Below are 15,685 nucleotides of genomic sequence, written 5' to 3'. Positions count from 1 at the left end.
AGCATCACAGGCCCCTTGTTCCAGGAAAATGTTGCAGCAGGACCTTCCCAGCCCTTGGAACTAGAATTAGATCCATTTCCAATAAGGAGCCCAGCAGTCTTCTGGAAGACACCTAGACCATGACCTCTTCTCCCTGAGATTCAGTTAGGAAAACATGCCAGAATATACCAGGGTGGCCCTGAGCCAGGTGTCCTAGAAGGAAAGAGCCCCTGAGGGTGAAAGCACTCTAAGCCAGGGCCCTGGACTCAGCTTAGGCCTGAGGGCTCAGGGGGGCACTACCTGCACACCGCCTCTAGGTCCCACCAGCTGCCATGCTTTGGAAATGGTGCCTGGGCCTGTGAAGGAATTAAAACAGCTATAGCCTTGAGGCCCCATCATGGACCCACTGCAGCCTAACAGGGGTCTGGGCCCATAGGAACTCTGCTGGCCATGGACCGTGTGAGACCTGGTGTCCAACAGCGACCAGGTGTGGCAGTGAGCTGCAGTGCGAGTGGACGCGTCTGACTTTCTCACTTTGGGCTCCTCCTGGCTCCCTGGCGCTCTGGTTCTTGTAAACACGATTGCTCCTTTAGAATGAATAAGCTTCAGGGTGAGAGACTGGCCTCAGGGAGGTTTCCCGTAGACTAGAAAGTAAAGAGGTTTGGGACTGAGAGTCGGTGAAGTCATGGAGGTCACACTCCCTCCAGGGGGCACCACTGTCCTCAGCTGCTGCCAGACTACAGAGGCCACAGGTGGCAAGAGGAGTGGAAAGCGAAGGGGCAGTAGCTCTGCTCATGCTCACCTGCTGATGACCATTGCTAGGATGATGGGGAACCACCCGAACTTGAGGATCTTCATGATAGGTGGGCTCTGCTTGGCCATGATGCCCCACACTGGAGTCAGAGCGACAAAGGCCACACAGACCAGCAGGGTCAGGTACCAGCTGTCTGTAAGAGGAAGAGAGGATGCCATGCTGAGGGGTGGGGCCGGAGCACACCAGTGGGTGGGGGACGTCAGTCCTGGCCCAAGCAGGGCCCAGGATCAGAGATGTGTGTGGGGGGTTTGGGATTAAAGGCACTACGGGTCTGAGGAAACACTTTCTTCCTCATCAGTTTAGGGTGGACTGTTCTACAACACTTCCCAAAGAATGTTCATCACCCGTTACACACCCGGAAAAACTCCTTCCTGTCTGTCCAGAATTTCTGCCACAATCACTACCACTTGTCTGACTTTTTGCTATGTTTCCAACCTCTGTCTCCTTCTGTCCCAACCTTATCATCATTATTATTATTATTAACGAGATTGTGGCACGTGCCAGCGTTGTGCTAAGCACTCTACTCATGCCATCTAATTTCATCTTTTGAACAACCTGCGGTGATGTCATCCTGAGTAGACAAGTTTAAAGAGGAGCCTGCCCAGGGCCCATAGCGAGGAAGAGCTTGACACAACCAGGGTCAGCCAGGTGATGCCCAGACCTGGTCCCTGCTGAGGCCCAGTCCACGGGCAGCTCCTCAGCTTCTGTGCCATGCATTATCTTCCCCAACTGGTGTGAGGCCAGTGAAGACAGCCCTCGGTCTGAGTCAGTTTCCCATTGCCTGTGCCCAAGATGGGCCTGACACACTTTGGCAAACACGTGGGCACCACTTTCTTACAGTCTTGTACTTTGTGCATGTGAGTTTCATCTTCCAGATACACAGACCAAGAAAGTACCTTCTAGATACTGGCTTTCTCTAGAACACTCTCTAGAGCTGACCCTTCAGAGTGCAGAATCCAGGGTGGCGCATGCCCCTACCTGCTGACTTAACCCCAATACTCATGTGTCCAGGCATGAGTCCCGGTCTCTTGTTCTCCTTCTCTGGGCAGGAGCATTAGGAGCACCCCCACCTGTCCTCTGCACCCAAAAATTATGGTCAGTTCCTCTGCCACAAGGGAAGCCTGTCCTCACGGGCAGCTGGAAAGAAGGGTAGGCTACAAATGCCTGAGACTGGCTAGGAACAAACACATCATGGTGGAAATGGCCGACCCCTTTACTGTCCCAGAAGATAGGAGGAAGGCCCAGTAAGCTTGGAGCAGGTCTCAAGCTCTATGAGAAGCAGCAGCTTGTGGGAGCATTTACTTGCAGGACATTTTTGAGTCCAGTCCAATTTTAAAAATAACTATTCACTAGCCCCCACAGGAGCCTTGGTGGCACAGTGGTTAAGACCTTGGCTGCTAACCAAAAAAGGCCAACAGTTCAAATCCACCAGCTGCTCCTTGGAAACTATGGGGCAGTTCTGCTCTATAAGATTGCTTCGAGTCAGAATCGACTCAACAGCAACAGATTTTTGGGTTTAGTCCCCATAGAGGCTCCTGCCTCATATTCTTCCCCCCACTATCATAACGAGTATGGCTTATCTTCCCAATGACTCAGTGAGCCTATCCATCAGAGAGAAGCTACAGCCAGCTGCTTGCTCACTCAACCATGGAAGGTCATTTCCCTTGTGCCAGGCCTGACAACTCCCTTACCGCAGCAAAGACAAACCCATCGCCTTACTGGAGAGAAACAACCCAACAATGGCTTATCATCTAAGAAAGCATGTGTGGAAATATGTGCGTGGTGCAGTAGGGGACACGGAGGAAGGGTATGGGGGTATGTAACTCATATATTTTGCAAACCAAGCTCAAATAATTAGTGCAAATGCAAATCATCTTGTTTTAAATCCAGTTTGGTATAAAAAGAAAATTAGTAACTGCAGGAATGGGCTTCATGCCCACAGCCAGGAACCCAAGGTGTCATGGGGCCCAAAACCCTCCTTTTACAGACGGGAAACCTGAGGTCATACAACAATTAAGAGGTGTTCTCTATCAAGTGCTCTCCAAACCGTGTGAGGGGGAATAGCAACTCAGCTCCACAGAAACACAGGTTGTTAATGTCAACCTTCACAACAGAAGGATTCAGGGAGAGCCAGGCAGAGCCTGAGGCTAGAGGGCTGGTCTGCCACTTGGACGTGTCCTCACAGGGTGACCTGCCTCCAGGGGAAGGCAGTTCTCACCAGATTCATGTAAACCACCTCCAACAATCTTACTCCATTCCTGCAGTTCACCACTGCCACTTACCTGAGTTTTGAGAATCTCCCAGGTATCTCCAAACCATTAGCTATTGGTAGGCAATATGAAGGATGGCAATCAGATGGCCCCAGAACTGGGACGAAAAGGGTCCCAGTGCTGTTACAATCTAAATCTCAGTTGTGTTATTTCAGAACTTCATTTGGGAACATTTAAAAACGGGATGGTTTCACAAGTCACTGGGTCCATATTCCCATGTGGCAAGAATAAATTGGAGCTTTGTTGAGGCTGTTGCCTTAAGCTAGGGCATTTCCTCCAACTAACCACTGCTGTACACCCCACCACTCCTTACAGCCTCATCCCTGTCCACTTTACTCATTGATGCTCCCTCCCACAGGCATGCGAGGTAGCAACCAGACTCTGAATCAACACACACTAGTCCAAACTAGTCCAAAGTTGTGAAGACCTACATCAGGGAGACTGGACCAGGCTGAAAGCCTTCATATGTCTGAAGAAGAAACGGACACTCAGAGGGGACTGTCGGCTGTGGAAACCTAGCAAGGGACAGATCATCTGATCCAGGGTACCGTTGCCTAGCCATGAAAGAAAGCACTGTCCCCTAAGGGGCACCTCTGTTCTATGGTGAAGTTAAGGCCATGAGGGCCTGGGCCACAAGACATGTGGACACCTCCTTCTGCCACTGACCCTGGCACCAGGCCACCTTCTGAGGAGCCCTGAGCATCTCTCACCTCGTGCCTACAGGGAGAGTGCATGCTGTTGCAGGTCTCACCCTGCGAGGACACGTCCAAGTGACAGACCAGCCCTCTAGCCTCAGGCCCTGCCTGGCTCTCCCTGAATCCTTCTGTTGTGAAGGTTGACACTAATAACCTGTGTTTCTGTGGAGCTCAGTTGCTACTCCCCCTCACACAGTTTGGAGAGCACTTGATAGCGAACACTTCTTACTTGTTGTGTGACCTCAGTTTTTCCGTCTGTAAAAGGAGGGTTTTGGGCGCCATGACATCTTGGGTTCCTGGCTGTGGGTGGGTGTGAAACCCATGTGAATGACGCTGGCTGGGTGCAAAAGCTCTCACTCACCTTGGCGGTGACCTGCCCCGAGGCCCCTCCTCCCTGGGGCCTCCCTACCTTTGTGTCTATAGAAGAAGCTGCTAACCAAAGCCAGAATGGACAGTGTGATGAGGTCTCCTAGGCTGGCTGCAATGGGTGTGGCGATGTTGTCTGGGTTGACCCTGAACTTCCGAGCTCCAATCACTATACAGACCATCAGTATTCCTGCAGAGACAGATGGGAGAGAAAGGAGATTCAGATGCCAGGAAGTCAATGACTCTGAGAAGGCTCGGGGACACAAGGGGCTATGGCATCGCGATGTGACAGAAGCAGGCCATGAAGCTGCCTACCAGCTCATTGGACATCTGTCCAAGCCTCGGTTTGAAGCCAGGCTGCCACAATGCGTTCAGAGTTTCTCCCACTACCCTGGAGGACTGAAATGGCTGGAAGAGCTAGATCTGCTTTGAGACTGGAAGAGTTAGATCTACTTTGAGATTGTGGGGAGGTGGATGCTAAGAAGTGGCCAGAAAGCTTTTTTTTTTCCTTTGAATTTTTATAATTTATTTTATTTCTATTATTGCTGTTGAGAATATACACAGCAGAACATACACCAATTTAACAATTTCTACATGTACAATTCCGTGACATTGATTACATTCTTGGAGCTGGGCCACAATTCTTACCCTCCACTTCCTACCCCATTAACATAAACTCACTGCCCTCTAAGGTTCCTATCTAATCTTTTGAGTTGCTGTTGTCAGTTTGATCCCATATAGACAGATCTTAAACGCTCAAGGCAGCACTCTACTAGTTAGGCTAAACTATCGTTTGGTTTTAAAGACTTTAGGAGATATTTTTGGTTTAAGATTTAAAGATTATCTCAGGGCAATAGTTTCAGGGGTTCATCCAGCCTCCATGATTCCAGAAAGTCTGGAGAACCTTCTATAGTGTCCTCAATCAAAATGTTCAGTAATGTGCTAAACATCTCACAACATGGATGAATCTGGAGGGCATTATGCTGAGTGAAATAAGTCAATCACAAAAGGACAAATATCATATGACCCCAAAAAACAAAACAAACCAACTGCTGTTGAGTTGATTCCAATTCCTAGCGACCCTATAGGACAGTTTCCAAGGAGTGGCTGGTGGATTCAAACTGCTGACATTTTGGTTAGCAGCCAAGCTCTAAACCACTACTCCACCAGGGCTCCTAATATTGTATGAGGCCACTATTATAAAAACCCAAGAAAAGGTTTACACACAGAAAAAAACAAACTTTGATGGTTATCAGGGAGGGGAGAGATGGGGAGGGGAAATCACTAACTAGATAGTAGACAAGTGTTAAGTTTGGTGAAGGGAAAAAACATACAATATAGAGGAAGTCAGCACAACTTGACAAAGGCAAAGTCAAAGACGCTTCCTAGACACATCCAAACACCTTGAGGGACGGAGTTACTGAGGCTGAGGGCTGGAGACCATGGTCTAGGGGGACATCTAGGTCAACTAGCATAACATACTTCATTAACAATATAGTTCTACATCCTACTTTGGTGAGTAGCATCAGGGGTCTTAAAAGCTTGCAAGTGGCCATCTAAGATACATCTATTGGTCCCATCACGTTCAGAGCAAAGGAGAATGAAGAAAATCAAAGACACAAATCTATCCTGCTAATCCAAAGGAGTAATGGACCACGTGAACCTCATCCTCTACCAGCCTGAGCCCAGAAGAACTCGATGGTGCCCAGCTACCACCACCGACCACTCTGACAGGGATCACAAGAGACAGTCCCAGACAGAGTGGGAGAAAAATGTAGAACAAATGATCAAAGTCACAAAAAAGACCAGACTTACTAGTCTGATAGAGACTGGAGGAACCCTCAAGACTATGGCCCCTGGACGCCCTGCTAACTCAGAACTGAAGTCAAAGATTAGACAGGCCTATAAAACAGACAATAACGTACGTGAGGAATGTGCTTCTTAGTTTAATCAAGTATACGAGACCAAATGAGCAATTCTTGTCCAAAAGCAAAGACAAGAAGGCAGGAACGGACAGGAAAACTGGACAAATGGACCCAGAGAACCCAGGGTGGAAAGGAAAAGGGGGAGAGTGCTAATACACTGTGGGGATTGCAACCAATGTCACGATACAATTTGTGTATAAATTTTTGGAACGAAAAACTAATTTCCACTGTAAACCTTCACCTAAAACACAAAAAACAAACAAAACTCTTCCGTAATGGTAGCCAGGCACCATCTAGTTTTTTCTGGTCTCATGGTAAAGGGGGCAGTTCATGGAGGCAATTCCATTTCCTTCTATTCCCGACTCTCCTTCTTCCTCTGTTGCTCCAGGCGAATACAGACTAATTGTTGTACCTTGAATGCTGCCAGAAAGCTCTGATGACACCCTCCAGCAAACCAGCAAGAGAGCCAGGGCAGGTCACCTGTAACTACTAAAGTGCATGCTTGTGGCCCCATGATGCTCTGAAGGCTACTCCAAAACTGCTCTAAGCAATAGTGCCCGAGGGACTGGGCACAGGCCTCCCTTGTCTGTCCAGATCTTCTGAGAAGCAGACACCATGATGAGATTAGTGTGCCAGATGGGTTAGGGCCAAGCCTGTGCGGGGAATGAGGAGGGAAGTGGGGGACTGGGAACAGCCAGACCGCCATGCTGGCTGGACCCTAGGGGAAGAAAGAGGGAAAGAAGGAAGGAAGGAGGTGTAAGCACTTTCGTAGGCAGTGCAACACCAAGGCCATCAGCAAGGCTGTGAGAAGCCCTCACGCCACATCCCTCAAGCATGCAGCACCCAGGTGGGGGCTGAGAGTGCCCATGGTGATGACTGTCACACAGTCAGAGAGCTCAGTGGTGCACCTTTTTGGCATCATACCTGTGAAGTTCCACTTAGTTCTGTTTTAGAAAGCTTACATCACAGCTCATCTTTCCACCCCACTACGCCACCTCCTAGCATTTAATTCAAGAGAATTTTATTTGGTTCTCTAAGAAGATACTTTGTATCTTGACTATTGGTATTTTAACACTTTCCAGGATCCTGTAATTCTATAAATAATTAAAATTATCATCTGCAATTGGTGTCTGATTTCCATGACCAGGTCATGGCTACTACCTGAAATATCAATCTCAGTGAAGGTCTGCATGAAGGAAACCACTGGTCGGGGGTGTTTGTTAATGATGACAACGATGGCACCTGGCTTTATGTTACAGTCACTTCCAGGTTGCACTGTGAGCCCTGGCAATATTTCTCAACTTTCACACATCTCTGGAACAGTACTGATAGGTCCATGCTGATGAGCTTCTCCGGTCTCTGGGCCTCAGTTTCCCCATACGTAAAATGAAGATGTAGGAACAGTGTGCTCCACAAGGCCCTACGATTTTGTTACTTTCTGAACAGACTTCATGCCACACGTCTGCTGGGCTCTGCTTCTTTGGAAGGTGTGGCCTATTCACTCTCCATGCTTTGACCACGCTGGATAGCAGCCTCCAACCTCTGTATACACATATGTAGGCATGTGGCCCGGAGCGGACCTCACAAACATCTAGAAAAGGGGAGCTCAGGTTGCAAATCTGTAATTGGGCTTTCATGTACGCTTTTTCTCAAGTCGAGCTCTGTCTTGATCATATGTACTAGCACATGAATGTACCTGGTAGGCTTCCTAGTAGGGGCAAGAATCCACCAAGTAACTCACAGTTTTGACCTACAGAGACGTGAGATCAAAGACATTTAGTGAGCAATCAGATGGGGGATAGAAGGGTAAGTAAAAGTTGCTCCATGGAGTTACCCGGAGTTACCCATCGTTCCTTCTTGTACCGCACAAAAAACAAGGCACCTGTTGGCAAGGTACACAGAGACACACCACTCAGACAGGTCCAGAAGAGAAGCCGGATAAAGCATATTGTTCAGCAAACTTGTGGGAGCTGGTTAGATGCCTTGCCCTGCTTTAAGTGCTGAGAACAGAAATAAGGCCCTGTACTCACATAGCATTCATGCTTCCGGGGTGGGGAACAGATGGTAAACAAGTAAATGAACAAGCATTTGGAAGTAAATAAAACAGGATCCTCAGGTAAAGTGTGCCTGGGGAGGGAGGATTCTTCAGAGTGTTCCCAGAGAAGGCCTCCCGTGGGTAGTGACATTCAACACTCACTTGAAATAATCTATGTGCTCACATATTTATTGTCTGCCGCTGCACTATAAATACACATCAAAGACCAGGATCCTTGTGCACTTTGTTCACCAGTGTATCTCCAGCACCTTGAACAGTGCCAAGCACATGAGAGATTGAATAATGACACCATACTGTAAATACATGTCAACTGTGGCTTCCCCACTAAAGTATGTGCCTCCCCAAGGACAAGGACTATGTCTGCCAATGACTCTGTCCCTGGCCTCTATAGACATTCATTAAGCACCTACTATGTGTCAGATGGAGCCCTGGTGGCGCAATGGTTAAGAGCTTAGCTGCTAACCACAAGGTCAGTGGTTCGAATCTACCAGCTGCTCCTTGGAAGCCCCATGGGGCAGTTCTACTCTGTCCTGTAGGGTCGCTATGAGTTGGAATTGACTCGATGGAAACGGGTTTGGTTTATATGTGTCGGGCACTATAATAGGAGATGCTAGGTCCCTGCTCTTGAGAAACCAACATTTTAGCAGGTAGATGAGACAGAAAATGAACAAAGAACCATGCAAGATAATTTTGGATGTTCGTAAGTGTTCTAAAACGAAAATGGTGACATGGTGGGGAATGCAGCAGTGGGGAAGAGGGGAAGGGAATGGAACTGTTGAAAGGGTGATCAGGAAAGAAGTGGAATCCGGCTGAAGCCTGAGCCGTTGCAGAGCCTGGAGTGCAGTTGGGCTCAGGAAATGTATAAAGACAGAGTGAGAAAATAACTGGATGAACAAGCCTTCTGTGTTCAAGGTGCCCAAGCATAGCGTGGGTCAAGAGTGACCACAGCAAAAACACGTCTGCAGGGCAAAGGCCACTTCTTTCAACAGCAGACGGAGGAGGAGCGGAGTCAGCAGCTCCCTCTGGCAGACGAGCCTGCCTAGGAGAGGGGTGCGTACCCTCCTCTCCTGCCCACCTGATGGCTGTGAGAACCCAGCAGGCTCTGCCCACGCCCATAGGATGCCTCAAGCCCCCTCTTAGCATCCCCGTCTCTGGAATCTCCGGGACATGGAAAAGGCAGATAGCTGGGCACAAAGCCCCGGACAGCTGGACAGGCGAGCAGCCGGCAGGGGGATGCTGGGGTGGGGGTGAGCTCACCTAAGGCCAAGGAGGCGAGAAAGGCAGTGAGGACACTGCTGGCACACAGCAGCCCCATCTTTGCAAAGTCCACCTCCTCACTGGACACCGCTCCCAGCAGCAGGGCAGCCACAGCAGCCAAGAGCCCCACGATGGTGGCCTGAACCTGTCAGAGCAGAAATCAAAAACATGAAGCAAGGTGTCCCTGGTGCACAGCCACCCCCCTCCATTCACTAAGTCTCCTCGGGGACTTTGTGGGGTATGCCACCTGCCACTGCCTCCTCCTCATCCTAACAACTGCTAAAGGCCCTTCAACCCCGGGAAAACACATAAAACCTTCCTTCAGCCCGGGTCCTTTGTAAACCACTGCTTTCTACCTTGTCAGACACCATTTTTAATTGTGGAATCTATATCTTCTACCCTGTTAAGGCTGCCCAGTCTCTTGTTCAGGAACCCCCTCCAAGTGCTCTGAGCAAAACTGCTGTCACATCTCTGCAGCACGCTCTCACATAGGAACCTCCGCGATCCCAGCACAAGCTCAGAGGCCGTCCTGCACACTTTCTGCCTCTCTCACAGACTTCTCTTCCTTTGCACTTTCCCTTTCTCTGCGTTTTCCTCCAGGGAAATCCCACCTGAGCTCCCAGCTCTGTCCTCGTAAGGACAATACCTCTGTTGCTTGCTCAGATCCTGTACCAGGATGTGCCCCAGATCTAAACACCAATACTAGCACTCCTAATTCAGAATGTCTACAATGAAACATTTATTAATGAAGGCTGAATAAACAAAGAGCTCCACCAGGTATATGGATGAGAAAAGTCTGTATTTCAAAGATGAAAACTGCCCCCCAAGTTTATATAATTTCAAAGTCCCAATAAGCTTTTTCATGGCACTTGACAACTAATTTTAAATTTCGTAAGGATGAGTAAATGTGCCAAGAAAACTTTGAGAAAAACAAAGAGGAGTATTTGTCATATTCATTATCTATGTATTTTAAAGCTATAGTAATTAAACAGTGGGATATTGGCAGAAGATAGACAAATAGATCAGTGGGATAGAATAGAGTTCAGAAAAAGAATCACGAATATATGAAAGTATATTATGACAAAGGTGGCGTTTCAAATCAGTATGGAATGGATAACTATTAAATAAATACAGTAAGGGAAACTGGATAACTGTTTGGGAAAAATAAATGGATCTCTTCTTCCTACCATACACACACCCCCCTCAACATAAAAACCCAAAGTGTGTAACAAAAGAAAATATACAATAATATGCTTAAGACTTTGGATTAGAAAGGTCTCCCTCTAAAGAGACAACATGTAAAATCCATATAGCAAAATAGAGATAAAATTTATCTGTCTAAATATGACTTCTATATGATAAAAGTTCAAAGACAGGAACACACAGGGAGAAAATATTTCTAACCTATATAACATATAAAATATTTCAAACATATATGTAAGTCCAGAGGAGCCCTGGTGGAGCAATGGTTAAAGTGCTTGGCTGCTAACCAAAAGGTCAGTGGTTCAAACCCACCAGCTTCTCCGTGGGAGAGAGATATGGCTGTCTGCTTCCGTAAAGATTTATAGCCTTGGAAACCATATGGGGCAGTTCTACTCTGTCCCATAGGGTAGCTATGAGTCAGAATCGACTCAACAGTAGTGGGTTTGCTTTGGGGTTATATGTAAGTTCAGCTTACGAATAAAAAAACAAAGATAACCTGATAGAAAAATGCGTAAGAGATATGTATAGGCAACTCACAGAAAAGGAAATACAAATGGCTAAGGAATGTATGAAAAGACTTCCCTAGTAATAAGGAAAATTCACAATTACATCCCAATTTGAAGATACCTTATATATTCATTTGTAACTGATGTTGGTCTTCCTCTACTGAAAGATAAACTCATTGCCATTGAGTCGATTCCCACTCACAGCAACACTATAGGACAGAGCAGAACTGCCCCATAGGGCTTCCAAGGAGCAGCTAGCGGATTCGAACTGCTGACTTTTTCGTTAGCAGCGAGCTCTTAGCCACTATGCCACCAGGGCTCCGTTTAAAAGATAAGCACTGTCTTATTTTCTGCTGGGGTCCCCAGCTCTGAGAACAGAGTCCAACACTCAGCAGGTACTCTCACATGCTCACCAAATGAATGAATGAATGACACAATTTTTTTTAACCTATTAGACTAGGGAAAATGAAAGCTTAAAAGATTGATAATATAAACTATAGAGTGACAAATAATGTGGAAAAATTATTCTCATACACTGATGGTGATAAAAATTGGTACAGGAATTTTGGGGGTAATTTGGCTGTAAATTATCCATGTACCTTATGATCCAGCATCTTTCCCAGAGAAGTATTTGTACATGTGTGCAAAGAACCAGGTAATATTAGCAGATTAGAAGCACATAGTTACTTAGTGCTTACTATATGCCATGCACTATTTAAAGTGAATTCATTCATTAAGTCATTTTTAAGAGAAAAGAACAAGTGACAGTATTACACATACAGTATAATACTTTTTATGTACAAAAAACACAGAAAATCATACCACAGATTATCTGTGGACAAATAACAATTAATATTTGAGTAACATTTGAATTGGTTTCTCCATAACCTCACCAGCACTGAAAGTATTCCTCCAAACCACTTTTTGCATTCCCATATACTGTATTTTTATGAAAGTAACGCATGCCTTTTACGTTTGTTTGCCAACTGGTCCCTCCCCCTGCAAGGTATTTTCATCAGCGCTCTATGTTAATTTTTTTTTTTTACAGCAACATGTAGAAAAGAATTGACATAGTGGCACTTATGAAAATATCTTGCTGGGGGAGGAAGCAGCTGGAAACAAACGCAGAAGGCGTGCGTCACTTTCGTAAAAATACAGTATATGGAAATGCAAAAAGTGGTTTGGAGGAATACTTTCAGTGCTGGTGAGGTTACGGAGAAACTAATTCAAATGTTGCCCAAATATTAATACTAGTACTAATGATTTAATGCTAAGAATTCAAATATTTTGCAATCCTGTAAGGAAAAATCTAGAGGCTTAAACTGATTGTACTCTTTGCGGGAAGTTATTTTAAGAAATTCATACAAAAAGACAATGTTTCCATTGCAGTATGAATTATCAAGTGAAAGACTAGAAACAACACAAACCAGACCTATGTGGAAATGGCTAAGTGAAGTAAGCCAGAGGTGACACTCAGCAGGTTTGCGTAGGAGAAACCAGCGACGCTCTAACTGACTGGCTTTCCCTTTAACTGGTCAATCCCCATGTCTTGCCAGCTGGTAGACATTTTGAATATCACCGTTGGGTGACAGAATATGCTAAAGTTATTTAAAAGTTTATTATGAAACATTGCACCATTTATGACTCAACGTCAAGCATTCTAAGAAATGGCGGAGACAAAATTATATCCATGCTATGATTAGGACTACGAGCCAAGTCAAGGCCTGGCTCAGAGCAGGGATCAATAAATATCTGTTGAGAATCAATTATATGCAAATGTGCATACATAAGGGAAAGGATTTGGTGGAAAATCGAAAAGTAAAAACAATGTGACTTGTAGCTGAGTTTTTAGAGCATTTATGCCCTTTTCCTTCCTAGATCCTTTGTTAGGGACATCATAAGCTGTCTTATTTAATCTCCAGAGCTCTTCAGTCCCAGGACGTGGTCCTGGCCCCTGAGACTCACCTCAAGTCGGGGAAGAAGACATATAAACAAAGAATTGCAACACAAGTGGCAAGTACAACCCCAGTAACGTGTGCAAGGCACCAAAGAAGTAAAGAGAGAGAGGGACCAACCGTACTGGTATCAGATTGGAATTTAGACCTCATTAGATTTTTAAGGAAACCCTGGTGGCGTAGTGGTTAAGGGTTCAGCTGCTAACCAAAAGGTCGGCAGTTCGAATCTACCAGGCGCTCCTTGGAAACCCTATGGGGCAGTTCTACTCTGTCCTATAGGGTCGCTATGAGTCAGAAGTGACTCGACAGCAATGGGTTTGGTTTTTGGTTTGGGTTTGGAGTCTTTAAAGAGCTTCATTGCTAGGTATACAGAGGAAAAAGGACATTCCAAGGAAAGATAACTGCGTGTGCAAAAGCAGGGAGGTGTGAAGTGTGCATGATGTGAAATTTCTTGCGTGTACAAAAAGACTTCCCTAGTAATCAGGAAAATTTAAAATTATATCCCAATTTGAAGATACCTTGTTCATTTGTAACTGTGTTGGTCTCCCTTTATTAAAAGATAAACCAAACCCGGTGCCAACAAGTCGATTCCGACTCATAGCGACCCTATAGGACAGACTAGAACTGCCCCATAGGGTTTCCAAAGAGCACCTGATGGATTCGAACTGCCGACCTTTTGGTTAGCAGCTGAGCTCTTAACCAGTATGCCACCAGTGCTCCATTAAAAGATAAGCACTGTCTAGGAAACCCAGCTGGCATAGTGGTTAAGAGCTAAGGCTACTAACCAAAAGGTCGGCAGTTTGAATCTACCAGCCGCTGCTTGGAAATCCTGTAGGCGGTTCTACTCTGTCCTATAGGGTTGCTATGAGTCGGAATCAACTCAATGGCAATGAGTTTGGTTTTTTTGTTTCTTTTTTAATTTTCTACTGGGGTCCCCAGCTCTGAGAACAGAGTCCAGCACTCAGCAGGTACTCTCATATGCTTACCAAATGGATGAATAAGTGAATGAATGAGACACATTTTTTTTTAACATATCAAACTAAGTAAAATGAAAGCTTAAAAGATTGATAATATTGAAGTACATAGTGAAAAATATGTTCTGGAATAGAGCTACTTTCTGCTTTGGTCGATGCCCATCTTTCCCTCATGTGTTGAAGCCAGTCTCTCCTTCCTCTCCTCCTGTCTTGGGCTTCCTGACTCTGTAATACTGTTAGACTCCCAGGATAGAAACTGAACCCAGTTGGCGTCTGACAGAAGGAAGTATAAGTCTGACAAGAGTGTGAAGCATTTGAGGTACAGACAAAGAAGAGGACCCCAAGAAGGTTGTATGTGTGTGTGTGTGAGGGGGTGTTGACTGCAAATGAGGATGGTGAGGTGGGCAGGGGCCAGGCCATGTAGGCTCACATGTGGACAAAGGGAAATCTACAAAGGGGTTTAAGGAGGAAGAGGCATGGTCAGCGAGGGGTAAAGAATTTGACTTTACCCAAAGTAATGGGGTCTGAATGCAGGGACACAGGCTCACTTAGCCTTCACCCTTCCTACCTGGGACGGGCCTACTGCAGATTCAGAAAGAGGGAAGGAGCTTCATCAATCTGATAAAGCGAAGATTCACCTGAACAAGGGCAAGGTTACTGCCGATGACTCTGTGCTGCTCTTGAGGATCATCGATTTGTCCAGTGTTGGCCTAGGATGAAAGAAAAAAGAAGAAAGGGTCAGCCTGACTAGGCCCGAAGCAACGTAAATCCTTCCTGGAAAAGGCAGTCTCTCAGGAGAAAAGTCAGGTCAACAAATCTCATCTCACTGATGTCAGAATAAATTACTATGCCCTGTTTTCAAAGCGCTGACCCAACTTTTTGTGGGAAAAGGGGAGAGAGATAAGGACTCAGGCTCCTTTGCAAAATGGATGGGTGTCATGGACCATCTTCCCATGTGCAAAAGCATGAGAACACACACACACACACACACTGCCTACGATTTTAATGCTATCACTGACCTCTCAAAGCTTTTCCATGGGCCACAGGGTAACAGCTCTGACTAGGAACCTTCCCCTTCTCCTCAACCAGGCCTTTGGCCATATTATTCCCTTCATCTGAAAACAGCCTCCAGACAGTCAGATCTTAAATGACCACCAACCCAGCTCAATCTCACCTCTGCAAAGTTACTCTCTGAAAGCCCATAAGTCCCTCTTTTCTTAGGATAAAAAAATAAGGTCAGAAACACAACTTTCTTCTTTAAAAATGGTAGTCTGCTCCTAACAGTACAGCACTTGCCAGCAAAATCCAAGACTTAAATAAAAAAGATCTGAAAGCAAATATGCTCCCCTCGCTCCTTTATACAGAGGCATTGTCCATTAAGCTCCTGAACTCCAAGGAAAGAAATATGAAAATGGGCCTACTGCTAACAAACTTGGTATTTTCTTTTCTTTTCTTTTTTTTTAAATTGTACTTTAGGTGAAGGTTTACAGAACAAAATAGTTTCTCATTAAACAATTAGTACACATGATGCCCTATGACAATGGTTAACAACCCCATGACAGGTCAACACTGGCCCTTCTCAACCTTGTGTTCCCTATCACCAGCTTTCCTGTCCCCTTCTGCCTTCTAGTCCTTGTCCCTGGACTGCTGTGCCTCATTAGTCCTGTTTTGTTTTATGGGGCTGT

At 45.9% G+C, this 15,685-nt stretch overlaps 1 protein-coding gene across 3 annotated transcripts in view; it reads right to left on the bottom strand.

The window, feature by feature from the left end:
- SLC41A3 (solute carrier family 41 member 3) overlaps positions 1 to 15,685 on the bottom strand; it is a 101,865-nt gene that overhangs the window by 18,351 nt on the left and 67,829 nt on the right. For all 3 annotated transcript variants that reach the window (XM_004368410.3, XM_023725786.1, XM_004368411.2), the window contains exons 4-7: positions 14,639 to 14,710; positions 9,363 to 9,507; positions 4,168 to 4,314; positions 782 to 926 (exon numbers count right to left, since the gene is read on the bottom strand). In XM_004368410.3, coding sequence (XP_004368467.1) covers positions 782 to 926; positions 4,168 to 4,314; positions 9,363 to 9,507; positions 14,639 to 14,710 — 509 coding nt within the window. The remainder of the gene's footprint in view (positions 1 to 781; positions 927 to 4,167; positions 4,315 to 9,362; positions 9,508 to 14,638; positions 14,711 to 15,685) is intronic.

Source organism: Trichechus manatus, unplaced genomic scaffold (genome assembly GCF_000243295.1).
Source record: "Trichechus manatus latirostris isolate Lorelei unplaced genomic scaffold, TriManLat1.0 scaffold00001, whole genome shotgun sequence".
NCBI classification, from domain to species: Eukaryota; Metazoa; Chordata; class Mammalia; order Sirenia; family Trichechidae; genus Trichechus; species Trichechus manatus.
Note: the sequence above shows the minus strand (reverse complement) of the source record. Positions and strands in the feature narration are given on the sequence as shown.